General features: G+C 31.4%; 2 protein-coding genes across 2 annotated transcripts; both read right to left on the bottom strand.

Moving 5' to 3' along the window:
• Positions 1 to 444: 444 nt before the first annotated feature.
• Positions 445 to 2201, bottom strand: LOC108333631 (capsanthin/capsorubin synthase, chromoplastic). The gene has a single exon (XM_017569101.2). The coding sequence runs from the start codon at positions 2050 to 2052 to the stop codon at positions 556 to 558; it is 1497 nt and encodes a 498-aa protein (XP_017424590.1). The 5' UTR covers positions 2053 to 2201; the 3' UTR covers positions 445 to 555.
• Positions 2202 to 17880: 15679 nt separating this feature from the next.
• On the bottom strand, positions 17881 to 19339 carry LOC108333615 (NAC domain-containing protein 90). The gene is made up of 3 exons (XM_017569086.2): positions 19004 to 19339; positions 18632 to 18921; positions 17881 to 18491 (listed from the first exon to the last, which is right to left on the bottom strand). The coding sequence occupies exons 1-3, from the start codon at positions 19155 to 19157 to the stop codon at positions 18162 to 18164; spliced, it is 774 nt and encodes a 257-aa protein (XP_017424575.1). The 5' UTR covers positions 19158 to 19339; the 3' UTR covers positions 17881 to 18161.
• Between the last annotated feature and the right edge of the window lie 1863 nt (positions 19340 to 21202).

The raw sequence follows: 21202 nt of genomic DNA, 5'->3' as shown, positions 1-21202 counted from the left end.
AATTAATTTTTAAATTACTTTTTTTTTTTATTTTCTTTTTTTAAAATGAGTTCAGAGGTCAATTTGTTGAAATCAGGCAAGACAAATCAAAGGATACAGAGAGGTTAAAAATTTCAAGCTAACCCATCAAATTTTTTTAACTGGTTTGACTACGGAACGCTTATGAGTCAAATTCATTTTGTCATCCCAACATTTTATTTACATTTACATATAAAATATTAAAGAATGAGCACTCCTCTCCTATATTTCAAATACCTAAACTACTCACTACGAACTTATGTCTCTTCTTATCTAGTTAAAGCAATTAGCTTCAAACTTCACTTCATTTTAATAAGTAATGACTTTCAAACATGATTTAATTTTAATATCGATCATATCTCAGATTTGGAAAAAGTGCACAAGGAGTGAATGTTTATTTCATTCAATTGAACTGATTAAGTTTTCTTAGCAGCCTCAAATTTAGACTCAAGAAATCTGGTGCATGCACTTATCAATGATATGAAGGTTCTGCTACGATGAAAAATAAAAACTTACACATGCATTTCATGGATCACCCTATATGTATTCCAAAGCAATATTTCCCATCATCTTAGCCAATGGCACAGGACACTTTGTGGCAATATCAAACTTAGAAGGGTTTGAGGCATGTCCAAAGAGTGATATGCTTAGCCAAAGAAGCTCCTTTAAACTCAACTTAGAAGAGAGGAACCCTTGCCAGTAGTAAGGTTTCAAGTCAAAAAAGGCATTGAAGAAACTCCTGCTTCCATTCAAGTCAAGCTTCAACAAAGTCTCCATTCCAAAAGAGTAAAATTCCCTCTCCATTCTCTTCTCAATTGGCCACATCTTATTCCAAACTCTATCATAAAGCTGTTTCCCCCTGATCATTCTGGTCGACCCAAGACACTCAGCTATAGCAAAAGCCACAACAGGTGCCACAGCCATTGTTCTAGCCACCATATACCCTGTGGAAGGGTGGACTACCCCAGAAGTTCCACCAATAGCCATCACATTTTGAGGGATCCTTGGGAGAGGTCCTCCCATTGGGATCAAACACTTTTCATCCTCCAACACCCTCTTCACTCTAATGCCTAAGTGCCTTAACCTTGCAACCATCCTCCTCTTCACTTCCATGTAAGACAACACTGGACGGCTAACCAGTGAAGTCTCTTCAAGAAATATCAAATTGGAACTGAATGGCATTGCATAGAGGAAAGTAGGAACCCTGGAATTACTCACTCTCAAAGAAGGCTCATTCCCTAAATGAGAATCCCTCCAATCCATCAAAACCATCTTATCCAAATCAAAAGGGTGTTCTTCCACTTCAGCCAAAACACCATGAGCAATCTGATAACCTTGGTTTCTCACCTTGTCATATGATACAAAACGACTACCAAATCCACTGGCATCAACAACTAAACTCCCCTTCAATTCTACTCCATCATCACACAAAACACAAGACTCAAACTCTTGGTGCTCAACCTCCCATGCCTTTGCCTTGTGAAATCTAACCCCATTTGAGACACACCCTTCGATCAATCTCTCTTTCAGCTTCCTCCTACCAACCCTCCCATAACAACGATCCAAATACTTGGTCTTGGAATCATCAACATGAACGCAAGCCATAGGCCATGTTTTGTCCAAGCAATCCTCCAGACCAAGACTCTCAAACTCATCAACCCACACACCATAGTTATTAGGCCACACAGAAAGAGGGTCAGGATCAACACAACAAACCTTAACTCCGTAGAGGGACACTTGCTCCGCCAGCCTTATACCTGCAGGGCCAGCACCGATGATTATCACATCAAAACGAGCGCGATCAGAAGGGTGGCACCATGGAAGATCAAAATCTAAGGCTTCAGGTTGGTACTCAGGCCTCAAACCAAGGAAGTTTCCATACTTGCTTGTGCTGTGGACCCTCTTGCCTCTGATCAAATTTCTCGATGCTGTGTAATGGACTTTGGTAAGAGGGAATGGAGGGATGTTTGGGTGGAGGGGCTGGTGAGGCTTCAGCGGAAAAGGTTGGGAAGATAACATGAAACGAGTTCCCATGTTTTTTGCAGTGATTCTGGTTTGTGTGATGGAGAAAAGTAGATGGAAATTCTGCAGAATGGAGGATGAGGTAGGTGCTGTTGTCTATGGCGAAGGGAGTTTGGACATTGAGAGATGCATGCAGACAAACAGGAATCAAAAACTTACACACCAACACGATGCTCTCCACTCCCCTATAGGCAACATTTATTTCTTATTTATTCAATAAATTATATTAATTACTGAGTCGTTTAGTGTAAAGAAAATATTTAATTCATGCGTTATAAAATATTTTATTTTAATTTTTCATTTAATACTTGTTATTTCATTGTTACATAGGGTAATGTTTGAGGAATACCAAATATACATCTACATCAAGAGAGAGAAAAAATAAAAAATATTTTAATTTCTATATTATATTTATTTATAACAATGTTAATCAATATCTCACACACGGTTAAAAATTAAAATTTTATTTCATCTTATACATCTCTTCTTTATGAATTTACATAAAACCTCTTATATATATAATATATTTTTTTCAGTTGTTGAAAAAAATACTGAGTGTCTATTCCTATGAGGTATTTTCTACAAGCCTTAAAATAAAAGTATTAAATATAATTCCAAAAAAAAAAAAAAAACATAGGGATATCCTTATAATTTTATTCAATTCTTTCTTTGAATGCAAACGACACGTTTCTTTATGATTTTTTATTGTGATCCTGTATAAAATTTCATTATTTAACATGTCAAAGTGATTAGCGAGACCTTTATTTATTGATTACTTTGTTTATTTTTTACATTTAAAATTTTAAAGTTGTTAAATGAAAATACCAAATTTAAATAAATAAAATTGTTTCTTCTCTTTATTTATAAAGTTTACATTATCTAAAATAATGTGTTGATTATTTTATTTTGTAAAGAAAAGAAGCCTGAATTAGAGATATTTTCATAATTTATATTTGATATTTGATAGATAATTTAATAATATACATGCATGTATTCTATTTTGAACATTTTAGTCTTTAAATTTTAAATAAATGAATTTTTTAATTGCTTGTTATTATTTAATAAGTAGTAAGAATCCTTCTTATACAATTAATTAGTGATATCTAAATAAATTCAAATCCGTGAGACAATGTCGCTTATCACGAGTTGGATTGATTTGATTTGAGTTGGTTTAAATGTTTTTTTTTTGGTGAAAGCCAGTTTTTTTTCAATATGTGGGGATTTTAACTCAACTGTAATGTCATATCTTATGCGTCATAAAATAATAATGGGAAGAAAATTAAAATATAGTTTATAAGATAATTACATTTACATAAAATACATTATCATGTAACAATAATTAAATCATAAATAATAATTAATATTATATAAAACAGTTCATATTTAATTAATATATAACTTAGGATAAAACAAATATTTTTAAAAGTATTTAATACATATTAAAGACTTAACTTCTTCAGTTTCAAATAAACATATAATTATTAAATTTGACATGTCTAAAATTCATAAAAAATACATGAGATTACTCTAAATCCATGATAAAAAATTATATTTTACAAAATATAGTCAAATAATTTCTATTATAAAAAATATAAATAAATAATGAAAATATATTATTAAACATATATATAATCTCTATAAATAAAAGTTAAATTAATTAATTTGTCAATATAATGATTCCACATATATGAAAAGCATAATAAATTTTAAAGAGTATGCTTCTGAAACTAGAACAAAAAATATTTTTTATGTTGCACTTAATTATGCACTCCTTTGTCAAGAAATTAAAATTACTAATTTAAACATTTTATCAATATTTTTTTAAAATAAATAAGGAGTAAATTTTAATTATCACCTAATAGTACAAGACAAGTCATTAAATATAGTTCCATATTATTTTATTAACCACGAGGTAATCTTTTTTATCAAGTTTTATTCTCAAACTTAATTTATTTATATAATTTCAAATAATTAACTCATATACTTTGGACTTATTTACATATTAATGGTTTTATATTATTTTAATGAGATTTCTTTTTTAAATTTAATGTACCTTATTAAAGGTAAAGGTATATAATCTCACCTATTAATAATGATTCATATTTTTATTAAAATTTTAATACATATGTAAAATTAATTTTCTTTACATAGTTTGATATGAGTTGATGGAGTTCATAACACCAAAAAGCTCTTTATTGAAAAAGTTCATGAAATCAAAATATTTACAAAAATATCATGGAACAAGACAGGCCATGATCATTTTTATAAAAAAAAATTAATTTTTGAATACAAAAAAAAAATATAATTAACTCTTAATATTATTGCAAATCTAAGTACTTTTAATTTGTGAAATAATTATATTCAAAAAATTTAATCATACTGAATAAATTTTGTAAAAAATAATTATTATTTACAAACATCTCAATAAATATTATTTTATATTACTTTTACAAAAACATTTTAGTAATCTTCATTTTCTATCTATTAAAACAATTTTTTATTTATCACATCTATTAAATTATATACAAATTTTCATAAACTTTAATTCTAAGTCTACTTTCAAATCCTCTCGAATCTATAAAAAAAAAGTATACTCAAATTACTCTTAATCTCTTCAAATCCATCTATTTTCTCTCTTTCTTCCAAAACGAACATGAATGCAAAGAAGGGTTGCGTCCTCACATGTACGTGAGGATCTGAAAGTATGAAATGTGATTTTACAAGCCTAGCCTTGCTCTTTAATCTCTCTTCTAATATTCACATGTTTTACATAAGGTATTTCCATTTGCATGCCCTCCACAGTTTTTAACCCATTATTATGTAATAATAAAAATGATTATTTATTAATAATAGTAATTCTTTATTATGTAACATTTTAATTAAAATAATTTCCAACCAATAAAATTATATTATAAATTAATTACACCTGTTAATCTTGTTAACTTAATCATTCGAATTTTATTTAAAATTATTTTTTAAGTAAATATATTTTATTTTCGATTAAATTTAATAATAAGAACAAAAGTATTAAAATATTTTTATCAATCACATCAATTTTAAACTTTACTTTTAAATTTATTCACTTTTACTTTTAAAACTCTTAAAATAAACAATACAAATTTTAGCTTTAATCCCTCGTCCTCATTTTTTATGAAAATCTCAGTTCGGTCTTCATTTTTTCATCTATTTCAATTGGGTCATATTTTTTGTATCATAACCGATAATTGGTCTCAAACGAATTTAAATTAAGGCCACGTGGTGCAGAGAGAATGTGCTGATGTATGTTCCTCATTTACGTGGAGTGATAAAACTTGGTTTTAAAAATATTAAATAAAGGGAAGTAAATAATGTCACATGTGTTTATTTAATCAAAACACTCCACGTAAATGAGGAACACACATAATCACATTCTCTCTGTAACATCCCGATTATATAATAACAAATATCATATAATAAGGACGTTAACATACAAATATAGAGAACAGTCGGAGTATGACGTGTAATTAAATGTGAAATTACAGTCATCCAGAAATCAAAGAAACTGAAAATTTAAACTTGAACTGTTGAAAGGATTAAACACTACAAGTGTTCAATCAAGAATTTCTAAAAAAAAAGACTACTCCGCAAACATCGGTAACCTCCAGCTCTTGCTCCAAGGGAAACTCCCTGACAACTTCTGCTCCCATCCAAGTGGATGATCATCGCCAAAGAAACATACCCAAACAACACACAACACAGAAAATGCAAGGGTGAGCTAGATATAAAAAGCATGTTATACATATAGCACGGTTAATTCATGTTATCATACTTAAATTCGTATAAAAGAACAATTAGAGCATACTTATTAAACCACAATTCATCCACTCATACGACATGCAAAAGTCATCCAAACATGATCAACTGACATTACAAGACTTGTTACTTTATATCCCGACTCGTCCGGACTAGAATGATTACCGAGCTATGGCGGGTCTTGCACTCGTGGTGGCTTTATGGAACTTGAGCACTACCGCTCTGGCACTACCGCCTGGTGGAACTTTGGGCACTACCGCCCGGCCACAGTCACGAGGTTAATCCGTTATAACTCACCTTGGATCATATGGAAGCACCCAAGACTAGGACCTCCTGCTACTCCTCACCACATGATTCAATCCTCTCTACATGAGAAGAAAGACCATTGGAGTTTCAAGATGACCCCCAAAACTGAGCTACCATGTAATCATTCTATACAACCCCAAAACACCACCATGTATCCTCTCCTTGAGGATCATGGAATTACGTCCATGAATCATACTGTTACTTTAAACCTTATCCCAAATCATAAATAAACAGATACCACCATATTATCACAATAAATTCAACATACCTCATATATTCACATATTTTCAAATAAATCACGTCACAAACAATATTCAACCCATTGGTACACAAAATCCAACTCCAGACCAAAGGAACTTAGAATCCAACATTATACAGAACTCTATTCATCCGAACACTATTCATCCGAACCCTATTCATCAGAACACTATTCATCCACATACTTAGGGAACGAACGTCACTGGACGAGCGCCCTTTTCAAACACTAGGTCGAACACCATTTGGTCGAACGTCAGCAAAATGCTTTGGACGAACGTCATCTAAACCATTTGGACGAATGCTTCTGGACGGACGCTATCTGAACGAACGCTAACACCCTTTGGACGAACGTTATACACCTAACACCATTGAACGAACGCTGTACACCTAACACCATTGGACGAACGCTAAATTAACAAACAAGAGGCCGAACGCTAAATCCGAGTACATATTAAATTGCACACCACATGGCCGAACGCTGAGATGGATACTTAGGATGAACGCTACAAATCGATTACCATATTGAACACTATTTGACCGAACGTTCACATTACAATCATACCAAGGCCGAACGCTCGAGAACGAATATCATGTTGGATTCAACACCACTAAGCCGATCGTTAAGATCAATTACTTAGGCCGAACGCTAAACCATTAGACGTTATTAACTCGAATACTATTTTAACGAACACTAAGATTGAACACTTAGGCTTAATTGTTTAGACGAACGTTCAAATATTAAACCTCATCAAAACCGAACGCTGCCTATGACGAATATTAAACATCATCAACACCGAACGCTCAATATACCTATGGACGCTCGCTATATGCCTATACTGTATAATTAAGACGAACGCCACGAGATCTAACATCAAAGCGATCGCTACTAAACCATAACTTGAGTGATCGTTATTTAGACCAATGACCGGACGCTATCAAAATCATCCCCTAAAAACCGAACGCTCTCCAGACTAGGACGAACGCTCCATATAGGGACAAACGCTAAATATTACACTTAAGGACGAACGCTCAATATAACACCTAAGGGCGAACGCTCAATATAACACCTAAGGACGAACGCTCAATATAACACCTAAGGACGAACGCTCACTACAACATTTAAGGACGAACGCTCACTATTACACTTAAGGACTAACGCTCAACGAAACACTAAGGACGAACGTTCAACGAAACACTTAAGGACGAACGCTCAACGAACACTAAGGACGAACGCTCAACGAAACACTAAGCACGAATGCTTAAAATCACTTGTAGGACAAACGCTCACTATAACAATTAAGGACGAACGCTCAAGATAACTCTTAGAACGAACGCTTACTATAACAATTAAGGACGAACGCTCATTATAACACTTATGAACGAACGCTCAATGTAACACTTAAGGACGAACGCCTAAAGACATTAATTCACAATACGATTTGGACGAGCGTCTAATATAGCACTATCTTTACCTAAGGACGAACGCTAATACTCGCTAGCTTTAAATGACCGAACGTTCCAAACTGGCTGACATTAGTCGAGCACTATACGGACGAACGTTCTAAGTTGTTTGATTCGGGCGGACGCTCAGAACAATTAACGAACGTTCAAAATTTGGCTGACCACTATTTGGTCGAGCACTGTTGGAGCGAACGTCCAATTTTGATTCACCAAAATTGGACGTACGCGCGTTCTGCAGAATTTCTGCAGAAACGCACCAGAGTCCAGAAACCCAGAAAAACTCCCCCTTCATCTCCTTCCCAATTTTTAACCAGATTTACAGCAACCACAACATATCTCAAAAATTAAGGAAATAAATCAAACTCCCCTTACCTCTTGAAGACTTCCTTTGTAAAATTAGTGATCTAACTTCTCCAAGACGTGCAGCTCCGGATCTCCTTGCAACCTCAACAGTTCTTCACTTTCACTTCCAGTTCTTGTTGCAAGGACTCTCCTCTCACCAGACGCCCAGCTCAGATCCTCCTCTCAGCCCTTCAGAAGTTGGTAAAGCTTACCTTGGATGCCCTTTGGACGGCTGGAAACGGGAGAAGGGTTCCCTCCCTCTGCTGCTCTCCCTCTCTCCCTCTCACATGCCAATAATCCGAACTTCTTTTTGCCCAGCCTCCCCCGTAAAATGCCCCCCCCCCCCCCCCCCCCACTCTCCTTTTCTCCCTTCCCTCATTATTGCACTCCAATAATGCGAAAGGTGGGTGACCACCGTGTCCCCACCACCAAGAAAAATGTGGTCCTTACACTCTCTGCACCCACGTGGCCTTAATTTAACACCATTTGAGACTAGTTAACGGTTAGGGTAAAATGTGTTCATTTTTACAAAAAATATGACCCAATTGAGACAGGGAAAAAAATGAGGACCGAACTGAGATTTTCATACAAAAATGAGAATCCAGGTAGGATTTAAACCCAAATTTTACTATGAAATTGATACATTCACTTATATTTTCATATCCATTGTAAGTAAACAACTAAAAGCAAACAAATCAAACTCAGAGTTGGGCAAAGAACATTCCTTTGTTATAAAAACACTCAACACAATGCAAATTAACATTTATATAATTAATTATTATTGATAAAGAAATAGTTAATTAAATTAAATTTCCCATTAATTGTATAAATAACAAAACAACTCACCTTATCGAGTTTGATTTGCCACCAACCAAAAACAAGTGACTTCTATTTCAAAACAAACTAGAAAAAATATTTATTTTAGAAAATTAAAACAAATTTAATTAAAAAATATATAAAAATATTAACAATTTACTTTAGATATTGATCTAATTCTTTTGTAGTACTAGAGAAAGTAAATCCACAAATATAAACTAACAATAATAACATATATTTTAGTTTTAAGATCCATAAATTTTTTTAAAAGTACAGAATAAAACTTTGAACTTAAATTTGTAATATAGTTTTCTTTTTCCTTTAAAAAGGGTTGGTCGGTAAGGTCTACTATTAACCTCGTGAGAAGAGCTGTTAGAAATAAAGTGAAGATTAATAAACCGACTAATACATGGTCAACTTTTTTTAGAAATTAAAGTTCACACTTTAATCAATTCCTTAAAGGTAAACCTTTTATTCCTAATTTTAAACCTCCGCGTTTATAAAGTAAAATGAGTACCTTATTCATACTAGCTTTGTTTTTTTTTTTTTTATAAACGTAGAACTCACTTCAAATGTCTTCAAAAAAATTGTATATAATTTTTAAAAAAATAATACATTAGTATAGATTTTTAATAATATTTTGACACAACACATATTATTTTTTATTAGATTTAAAATATATCAGCACAACAATAAATAAATAATAAACTAATAAAAAACGATATGTACTATATTAAAATATTATTAAAAAACTTGTGTCAAAATATATTTTTTCATAATTTTATCTTTAAAAAAAACATCAATCTCATCATTTAATTATCAAAGATGATATTTAGACACACATAAATTTTTTATATTTATTTAATATTATTTTTTTTACTTTTTTTTAAAATATAAAAATTTATTTTTATATAATTATTTTATCTTATAATATATGTCAAAAATAAATGTAAATATATATTATTCTACATTATTCTTTAAATATTTATAATGTTCTCAAAACAATGCACTTAGTTTGATGTTATCAATATCAATACAACACATTTTCCTTCAACTTTTTATGATTTTCTGTAAGATTCACCTTGAAATTGATCAAAATCTTTGCATGAAAAATGACGATCTATGTTTAAGATTTTCATAGAGACCTAGATCATCTAAATCACATTCCCTAGAGTTTAATTTGTGATCCAAACATACAAGAAGATAGAAGTTCGAGTTTGAAACTTTAAGTGCTTTGTACTCATTTTCTACATTAAAAACACTATTTATGTACAATTGTCATTTAAACCATTAAACACATGGATCAACAGAATAAGTTTTTTATAATCTAAATGAAATTAAAAGTCTAATTTCGAAGAAGCAAACACGAGAGAATTTAAAGTATTAGCTTATACAATTTAGTTAGTGAAAAAAAAAGTCATTTTATTCTTTTCTTTCATTATACATTTTTTAACGAGGTGGATGGATAACATAAATTTAAATAATTTTCTTAATAAATATGTATGCATAAGTTAGTTTTGAGATTTATTTAAAGTATTTAATGTATGCATAAACTAATATGAAATTAAAAAATATTTTTTATTTTTTTTAAGAGTAAGAATATTTCCCTATTTCAAAATATAAATTGATATATTTTCGTGATTAACTCTAAAGTAAGTTGGCAATAAGTCATCCAGAAAACATATTTTAAGGGTGTCAAAAACAAATATACACAAAATTTTAAAAGTGTCAAATACATGAAATACATTAAAATTAAAACATTACTTTTATTTATATATTAATTTGTATGTATAAAAAAAAATTAGAGGACCAAAGCATATTAGGAGCCAACAAAAGCTCTGCCAATATTTAATTTTTTTATGTGGTAATAAAGGTGACAAAATGTGTTAGTGTGATCTATTTTGGCATGACTTTTTGTTGGTATGCCAAAAGTATATGAGTTTAAATTATCTGTTTTTCCGAACTTTGCTTTTTTATTTTTTGTACTTTTAAATTTTGTTGTAAATTTATAATCTATTCATACAAATATTTTATAAGTTTTCAATTGATTAATTAATTTTTATGATTGAATTAAGTAAAATAGTTATTATCTTTTCATTTAAATTACTCTAGTTAACTATTAAAAGTTAATTTAAACTATAATATTATTATTATATATCTGTATCTTCAAATAATATAATATGAAAAAAATATTTTTTTAAAATATTTTTATTTTTATTTTTAACTTTAAAAAATTAAGTTGACAAGTAAGTTGATCCTGTACTATCTTTGACCTCCATTTTCATGATATAGATGAAACAAACACAAGGAGACAGACCAATTAAAAACACCAATCCAACCCATCAAATTAATGAATTTTGATTTCAATTTCATTAAGAAACTTCTTTATTTTTACTTAAAAAAATTAAAGTTAATTTTTTTCCTTATAAAATGTATAAATTTTGATTTTAATTTATGTAAAATATGTTTATTTGATTTTTATCTTTCTAAAATTTTAAATATTTCTTTTTATTTCCCAAACAATGATCTAAAAGATACATTAAAAAAATTTAATTTAGGGATCTTAATATATTTTTTAAATGACGCATGTCAATATTATACTAACTTTTTAGAAGTTAATTAGCTTTATTCAATATAAGTTAATAGTAATCATCAATTTTAGTGAATACATTCTTTAGTTTTAGCTTTATTCAATATTTTGGCTAATAACTGATGCTTTAGTTAAACCGATTAAGTATTTGCAATTTAAGGTGGTTTGATTCTATGATTCTTTTTCTCTTATTAGTAAAAAAACACCTTTTTAACTGTGATATATGCCGCAGTTTTATAAAAACCGAAGCATTTAAAGACGCGGTGGCAGTTTGGAAATTAAGATGAAGTTATATGCTTTGGGTATACAAAGAACTGAGGCATAAAACGTTTACGACATCGGTTGATGAAGGACCGAGGCATAAGTATCTGATACTGCTTCGGTTGATGCAGGACCGAGGCACAAGAACCTGCACGTTTTCCAGTAAAGTAGGGTTTCCATCTGACAGAAAGAGCTACGGCCTCGGTTAATAACAGAACCGAGACGTAACGTGTTGCACCTTTTCAGTGAGCGAGGCTTTCCATTCAAACCCTTCCATTATTCTTACTTCTACTCTAAATGTTTCATTTCCCATTTCCCATTTCACGTTTCACTTTCCCTCATCCCCTCCCTCCTCTCCTGCAACCCCTCCCATTCTCCAGTCCCCTCTCCCTCAACTCCATCATTCTCTCACCAGATGACCTCTCCCTCTCCATCATTCTATCTAATTACAACCTAATATTTTTTAATTATAATTATCAAGCTAATTAATACTAATATTTAAAAACATTCTTAATTATGATGTACTCGATTATTTTATGAGTCATTCTTCCTGCACCTCACCACCCTCGTCCTGCACCTCCAAAAAAAATTTTAATTTTAAGTGTGCCCTTGTCACAGTCAACGAGGAGAGAGAAAAATATTGTGGATATTTAAAAAGTTTAGTAAAACTTTACTCCTCTTCTTCCCTGCCGCATCTCACAGTGAAACCCTACATCTACACCCCCTCCTTCCTCCCTCTTTTTCTCTCCGTGTATCTTGTCTCTGCCATCCCACGCTGCTCGCGTTCCTCCTTTGTTTTCCTCACAGATCTGAGCTGGCGTCCAGGTTAGTAGCTTGCATCTACTATATTTGTTTGCTGTAATATGTGCTTGGTTCGGTTCGTGGGTCGTGTTCGGAGTTCGCTGGAGGTGCACGTCCGCAGTTGGAAGTGCGGAAACGGATCAGAACCGCATTTCGATATGCGGCAAGGATAAACGCAGTTCGAACTGCGGTAAGCACAAACCGCAGTTCGATCTGCGGCACACATACACAGAACCGCATTTCAATCTGCGGCGGCAAGGAGAAACTGCGTTTTGAAACTTAGTTTTTTTAATTAAATATCTCTCTTAATAATATATGTGATCTCAAGTATAGAGAATAATAGGCTTTGACACTAGTTTCTTCGTTTGAATTGAATGTGTGGTTGAAATCTTTTGATCTGCGTTGGCATATATATTGCTTATGATTTTTTTTTTCAATTGTTTATCTTTTTTTTCAAATGTTTTCTTATTCAAATATTAAAATTTAAAGATTTATTAAATTACAAATATTAAAATATGACCTACAATAAATATTAAAATTCAAAAACACTCCATAATAAAAAATTCATATAACCTAAATATTATTAAAGAGGTATTTCCAATTCATTCTTTGAGTAATAATACACTCCCTAATGACTAAGCATAATCCATGAACAAAAAATTTAAAATAAATAATCATAACATAAAACAATAAATTTAAATAAAAAATAATAACATAATAAAAAAACATAAAAAAAAAGATAAAAAGACATGTAAAAAAAAGCATGGCAGGAATTTAACTACAAAATCATTAAATAAAAAAACATGCATGAAATAAAATAAAGAAAAAAAAATTAAACACAAAAAAATCATTAAATAAAAAAAATGCATCAAATAAACAAATAAAAATTAAACAAAATAAGCTGCAAATAAAAAAAACACATATCACTAACCGCACTTCAAAGTGCGGCCTCAAAATAAAAAACGCACTTCGAAGTGCGGCTGCGTCTTTCCGCACCTCGAAGTGCGGTTGCGTACCTGTCTTCTTCGCCGGACCTCACAATGTATTCTTCCTTTTGCCGTCACACAGTATATCTCCAAATCTTCCAACAGCACTACCACCACCCCGAGAATTTTAACCACAACTCAATCCAATTCAATACACAGTAAACAAGTGAAGTGAAGAAAAATAACTTGCTACAGTGCAAAACGAAGAACAGGGCACCTCAGGGTTTATAACCAACAAATATTTTTGTGGTTGGGAATTAGGAAAATGGTTGGGGGTTAAAAAAATTAAATTCATTAATTACGTTTTGACTTTTTATTAAATGAAGGGCAAAAAGGTAAATTTGGGGGTGCAGGATGAACTGAGTGAGGGTAGGAAGAATCACTCTTGTTTTATTGATCGGTCAGTCTTTATAGGAATTTGATTGGTAGACACCAAAGATTTTTTTCATCGTCCTAAACATCCAGTCAGATCGATTGGTAGTTTGAAACTGGAGTTGAACCAACCAATACATATTTTTCTTGGGAGGCGTTCTCCCTGCACCTCACCACCCTCATCCTGCACCTCCAAACAAAAAATGTAATTCCAAAAGTGCCCTTTTACCAGTCAACGAGGAGAGAGGAGAGAGAAAGATTATAAAATTTGAAAAGCAGTCATCTTCTTCCCCTCCCCTGCCGCAATTCACTCTGCCGCATTTCACAAACCCTAGATCTACACTCCTCCTTCCTCCCTCTTTTTCTCTCCGTCCTCTCGTCTGTCTGTGTCTCTGTGTCTCTACCATCCGCTCCGCTGTTGTGCTCGGGTTCGTGGCTGGCGTCCAGGTTAGTATGTAATATATTTCTCTGTGTGGTTTGTCTGTTTTGTGCTTGGTTGGGTTGTGTTTGTCTGTTTGGTTTGTCTGTGTTTTGTGCTTGGTTGGGTTTGGGTAGTGATTGGGGTTGTGGGTCGTGATCTGGAGGTCGCTGGAGGGATCGGAGGTCGCTGGAGTTCGCTGGTCGCTGGAGGTGCACGCCGCAGTTGGAAGTGCGCGTCGCAGGAGGTGCGCCGCAGTTGGATGTGCGGCACGGATTAGAGCCGCAGTTCGAGGTGCGGTTCGCTGGAGATGGTAGCCGGATTTGGAAGTGCGGCAGAGTACATAACCGGACTTCGAAGTGCGGTTCGCTGGGATATGCACGCCGCAGTTCGATCTGCGGCAAAAACAACATTCTAGTGGCGTTTGAATTGAATTGTTTAGGGTTTTATTATATTTTTTTTATTCTTTATATTTTTTTTGTTATGATTTTTGTTATGTTTTTTTATTGAAGTGTTTTTTATTTATATTATATCTAGAAGATATTAATGTAAAATAATTTTTTAATACTAGTATATACTAATTTAAAATGATTACGTAGTAAATACTAATGTAATATATTAATACTAGTAAATACTAATGTGAATCAGTACATATTAATTTAAAATGGGTTTCTTATACTAGTTAAAAAGATTTTTTTTATACTAGGTATTAAAATAATATAGAAATATAAAGCATTTACGTGTGACTCCCTTATTTTCGTATATTTAATTTTATATCATTTTTTTAATTTTTTTTAAAATTAAAATAATAATTAAAATTTTTATTGAAATAAATAATAATTATTAATTTGGAATGTTTTGTAATAATTTAATTATTATATATATGTAATTTTTTTAGATTTTTATATTATTTTTTATTTGTTTGAATATTTTTGATTAAATTATTAATTATTTTTTTGTATATAATATGTTAATAATATAATTGGTTAATAGATATGGTTAAAAACATTAAAAAAATAACATAAAACAATAAATTTAAATTAAAAATAATAACATAATAACAAAAACATTAAAAAAATAACATAAAACAATAAATTTAAATTATAAATAATAACATAATAACAACAACATTAAAAAAATAACATAAAACAATAAATTTAAATTATAAATAATAACATAATAACAAAAACATTAAAAAATTAACATAAAACAATAATTTTAAATTATAAATAATAACATAATAACAAAAACATTAAAAAAATAACATAAAACAATAAATTTAAATTATAAATAATAACATAATAACAAAAACATTAAAAAAATTACATAAAACAATAAATTTAAATTATAAATAATAACATAATAACAAAAACATTAAAAAAAATCAAAAAAAATAATTTTAAATTATAAATAATAACATAATAAAAAAAACATTAAAAAAATAACATAAAACAATAAATTTAAATTATAAATAATAACATAATAACAAAAACATTAAAAAATTAACATAAAACAATAAATTTAAATTATAAATAATAACATAATAACAAAAACATTAAAAAAAAATCAAAAAAACATGTAAAAAAAACTGCAGCAATTTCACTAAAAAAACCATGCATAACCGCACTTCGAAGTGCGGCGACAACATGAAAACGCACTTCGAAGTGCGGCACCTACAAATTTCTAAACGCACTTCGAAGTGCGGCCTAAACCCTATTACTACCCACACCAACACCTCACTCAGAACTCACTGTCTTCTTCCTCTCCCTCACGCTCACATAAAAAAATCTCCCAAAACCTAGACCACCACCCCCACCCCAGCATTGTATAATTACAAAAACATTAAATAAAAAATTTGCATAAACCATAAACAAGAAAAAATTAAACAAAACATGAAAAAAAAAATAAAAAAACCACAACACACTTCAAAGTGCGTCACCCTATTTTAGAAACGCACTTCGAAGTGCGGCGGAGTCTTTCCGCACTTCGAAGTGCGGTTGCGTACCTTCGCCGGTGCAGTCTTCTTCCTCCTCTGCAGATGTACCTCCAAATCTCAATTTGCTTTAGAAATTTAACTTGCTACAGTAAACAAATATGAACAGTTCACAGTGGGTTTATAAAAAGCGAATGTGGTTGGGAGTTAGAAAAGTGGTTGAGGGTTAAAAAAATTAAATTTATTAATTACGGTTTTTATTTTTAATTAAACGAAGGGTATATAAGTAATTTTGGGGGTGCATGATGAGGTGAGGGAGGTGCAGGAAGATTCACTCTTTTCTTGGTCAGGTACTTCCTATACAAGTGGAATCAAATCAACTTATAAAATCAATGCAAATTTTTGCATAAAAAATGAGCTTTATTTTCGAACTTCTCAATTCGTATACATTTTTTTTCTGTACATAATCCACCAATAGAACATGCATTTGAAAATCTATGCCTACGCATAATTTTTTTATTCCATCCCTTTCCCAGATGTAGGAAAAACAGTGGCAACTTGACCAATTTTTCAATATATTAAAAGATTATGTCAGTTGACTGTTCCATTAATTCCTCTTAAATATGAACTGCTCAAACATGCCATTGGAAAATCTTATCAGAAGTTTCAATTATTTGATTCCAATGAAGAAACACCACTATGTTTCTTTTTCTTCCTCTCATCCAAATCAAAGACTTGAAACGTGCAAGCCATGTATGGATTGAAGTGGTCTCATTTTTAAACACGGAACGAACAAAAAAAAGTGATGTTATTACTAGTTGATGATGTGAAATTTTTTACACATTCTCTCAATATATATATATATATATATATATATATATATATATATATATTTTAAGTGTAAAATTAGATATAATGAGTGGTTCCACAGATGAAATAATAAAATTTAATAAAAAATAAATTTTATTTAATTGGACTTTAATCCGATATCATAAGGTTTGTCTCTATTTTATAAAATGATTTTATAGCATATTAATACGGGACTTTCAATATTATTAATTTAATATTATGTTAAAAGCTATCTTAATAAATAAATAGATAATTTTAAAATCAAAGACAAAGTCAAATTAAAGAGTCATTTTTCTCATCATGGAATATAGTCCGTAGACAACATAATTTATATGCAATTGTCAAGTTTTTTTTTTTCTTTTAGTAATGGAATTTGAATGATGAAAGAAACATTTATGCAGACATAATTAAATACTTGAAATATTGATTTTTTTAGAAAAATAACGTGATTTTAATTAATTATACTAAATTTTTAACTGATTTTTTTATATTTTTTTGAAAAATTGAAGTTGATGATCCAATCCATAAAAATTAATTAAAGTTAGCGTGAAGAAGTCATTTGTCCCCATTAAATACTACGTTGCCACATGTCAATTAATTTCATTTGAAAGTTTAAAGAGTGTAAAACAAACAACAAACTATTTGCAAAAGTCACTAAAACAAAAAGACAACATCCGTCACTTTCCCTTCTTATATGTTGTTGGGATCTTATTCCCAATCAATAACAAATAGTAACAGTTAATCTTACAAAAGTTTTTCAACACTTCCCTACGGCAATAAATTCTATATTTTTAACCAAAAAAAAACTCTTAAAAACAAGTCTAACTACCTATCCAAGGAAGTTCAGTTAACCCAATCTAAATTTAGATGATTAATTTGTCATCCATGGGAACTTAGAATCTAAACATGTTACTGAATTAAGAAGCTTTTCCATGTTCAAGCATGCTTGACATAAGGCTCATGTCCAATTAAGTGTTCCCATTCCCAGAGTGGTTCCTCAACCCTATTGCTTGTATTACAATGTGTACCACTTGACCCTTCTCCAGCTTCAGCCTCATGGATATGACCATCACCAGAGTGACCGGTATCAGGAGAGCTTGATCCATCCACCACCGCTGCTCTCTCTTGACCACTTGTTGAAGCAGCACCACCTCTATCACCGTCAACTCGTAACTCAGCTCTTCCAATCTCTAGTGGTCGTCGATCAAACGATCTAAAGCTTCCCGATATAACATAAACACGACACAAGCTGAATTCGTGCCTCAACTGCACACATAACCAAAACAAAAACTATAACAACATCGTACTTTGTGTTAAATGTGAAAACTACCACCACACAACCAGCTTATAACAAGTTCAAATGTATTAAAATATACAAGGTTTTATGATAGAAATGATGAATATACCTTGGGAGGGGTTGCGTTGGATTGGTGAGAGTGTTGAATGGCTTTGTACTCATGCATCTTCCATTTGGTTTTCCTTCCGGATGGAGCCTTCCCTTTGTAAAACACCATGGTTTTCTTCATCCCGATGACTTTGTTGTCGGAAGAGTAAACGTGGCAAGGAGAGCCGGTGGCTTTCCAGTACCCACTTGCGGTGGTTCTGTTGGGTCTACCTCCTCTCTCCTCTCTCTCTTGTCTGGGCGAAAAGAAGAACCATTGCTCCGTGTCTCCACGACAACGCTCCCCTGCAAGTGCTGATGAAAAAAAGAAGGAACATTTTAGGTTTGAAACGTACTGATTAAACAAAGAGTTGAAAAAGTTGAAGGTAAATTATACTTGGGAGGTTCCAAGGCTCTACGCCATTGATTTCAATGACTGGAATAACCCTGCTGGTGTCGTGTCTTTGTCCCTCGAGCTGGTTGTGCAGATAGAAGGCAACGAGCTCTTCCTCTGTCGGGTAGAATCGAAAACCAGGTGGGAGATCTGCCATGGTTGGTTTTTTGTTACCGTTTGAATATTATTGTGGTAATGAAGTATGATAATATATATATGGAGAGAAAAAACTTAAATGGCGTGGCCATAGATGAGTGGGGCAGAAAGGTTCGCCGAGTGAAATGAAAAAGCTATTGAGTAGAGATTGGTTGGAAACTTCCACGCGGTTGCAGGGAGTAAGAAAACGTCTTTGTGCCCCCAAAACCTGTTATTTCCTTTTCATGTCTATATTTTATATATTTATCTTATGATGTTTTTGTGCTGTAAACATCAACTTTGAATTGGTCATCATCTCTTCTTCTTCTTCTTGGTTTTGTTGTGTGAGCCCAACCCAATTAAACTTTTTTGGTGTATCTTCATTTCGTCCATGATGATTAATGGTTTTTCTGTTTACGTGAGCTGGGCCATCTTGTGGGTGGAACAAGTCTAAATTTTCGAGTCTGTCTCATAATGTCTTTGTCTTCTTGTCTTGCTGTGTTTTGTTTTGTACCCTGTTGATGATGTCATCAGAGAACTTTCCAGCTGCACTCTGCCACAAATCCAGATCAATAAGTATAGCATAGCATCATATCTTACTCAACTGCTTTAGGTGGTTGGTCGCCTCCTACCCATTACAGTAATTACTTAAATAATAACAAAAATAGTTAGATTTAATTACTTTTTTAAAGAAAATAATTACTTAAATAATAATAATAATAATAATATATATTTATAAGATATATAATGTAATAAGAAGAAAACTATATAGTATAAAAAGATAGGTATTTGAATATTATTATTTTTCTAAATCTAAATTATTATGATCAATTATTGCATTCTAAACTTTTTGTATTTATTTTTGAAGTAGGTTATTCTCTATGAGCCTATGCTTGTTTTTAAGCATATATTATATATTCAAAAGGAGAACCGACGTATTTCATCAAATAACTAAAGATAATTTAGGAGTGTAGAAATGCAAGAGAGAGTAGATGTAGCTCTTTCACATTAATTAGTGAAGAGAGATACTTAAAGAGAAACATCAATAGTTGCAAAATAACTTAATTACACTTCATAAGAGAATCAATTATCTTTTCTCCATTTGTGCATAGTGATCTGATTCTCCTATCTTCATTTGTCTGTAAAATCGATTCTTAGCGATGAAGATGATCTAGAGGATACTCGTTTTAAATCACAGTGTGACACCAATGGGGTTGCCAACTGCCGCATGAGAGTAGTCCAAGCTCCTCCTAGACCTAGCCATGGAGACTATGGTTTTCTTGCACCCAAAAAATTCAATTACTTAGTTTTTGAACAAAATTAAAAATCAAAACCAAGACCATTAATAATAATAATAACAATTTATAAATAAGGGTAAAATTGTCATCATTTAATTTTAATAAGTGATATATTTTTGTAATATATCAAACCCATGTTCAATAATTTTTAGAAACTTTATTCTTATTTTTCTTCATTTTCATAATTTTTTCTTTAATCCAAATAACTTTATTCACCTCCTTTTACACTTAAATTCATTTTTAAAATTTATCTTCAAATCTAAACACATATTGCGTACATTTAACTAATGGTGAATTACAAAATGAATATTTTATATTTAGTCCCTCAAGGAATTTAGTTATATCACTTATGTCGTGTAACATCCCAAAATATATAGTATAAACTATATTAAAGAGAAGCTACATGCATGATAAAGTATTACAGTTATCCATCTAAAATATAAAGTGTTACCTTTACAGTCATCCAAAAACAACTATAAATTTAAAACTTTATATACATACTATAGGAGACTCAAAACTATATACAAGATTCTACTAAACTAAGCCAACTACTTCGCAGCATCACCTTCATCCAATGCTTGTTCCAGAGAAACATCTTCTTCCACTGCTCACATCCAAAGGATAATCATTGCAGAAGAAAGAACATCAACACATACAAAACACAACACACAACAGGGTAAACTAGTTTAAACAAAGGTTAATCATACACTAATTTATTTAACTTCATACAATCATATTATTCATTCACATCACATAAACTCTTCACACA

This window comes from Vigna angularis, chromosome 11 (assembly GCF_016808095.1).
Source record: "Vigna angularis cultivar LongXiaoDou No.4 chromosome 11, ASM1680809v1, whole genome shotgun sequence".
In the NCBI taxonomy this organism is placed as follows: Eukaryota; Viridiplantae; Streptophyta; class Magnoliopsida; order Fabales; family Fabaceae; genus Vigna; species Vigna angularis.
The sequence above is the reverse complement of the archived record's forward strand: the minus strand, read 5'-3'. Positions and strand labels throughout refer to the sequence as shown.

What these genes read in the sequence shown, in the direction of transcription:
- LOC108333631 (XM_017569101.2), bottom strand. Translation starts at nt 2,052, where the DNA reads ATGGGAACTCGTTTCATGTTATCTTCCCAACCTTTTCCGCTGAAGCCT.
- LOC108333615 (XM_017569086.2), bottom strand. Translation starts at nt 19,157, where the DNA reads ATGGCAGATCTCCCACCTGGTTTTCGATTCTACCCGACAGAGGAAGAG. An exon ending in AGAGCCTTGGAACCTCCCAA is followed by an intron (nt 18,922 to 19,003) that starts GTATAATTTACC and finishes TTTTTTCATCAG; the next exon opens with CACTTGCAGGGGAGCGTTGT. An exon ending in CCAACGCAACCCCTCCCAAG is followed by an intron (nt 18,492 to 18,631) that starts GTATATTCATCA and finishes TTATGTGTGCAG; the next exon opens with TTGAGGCACGAATTCAGCTT.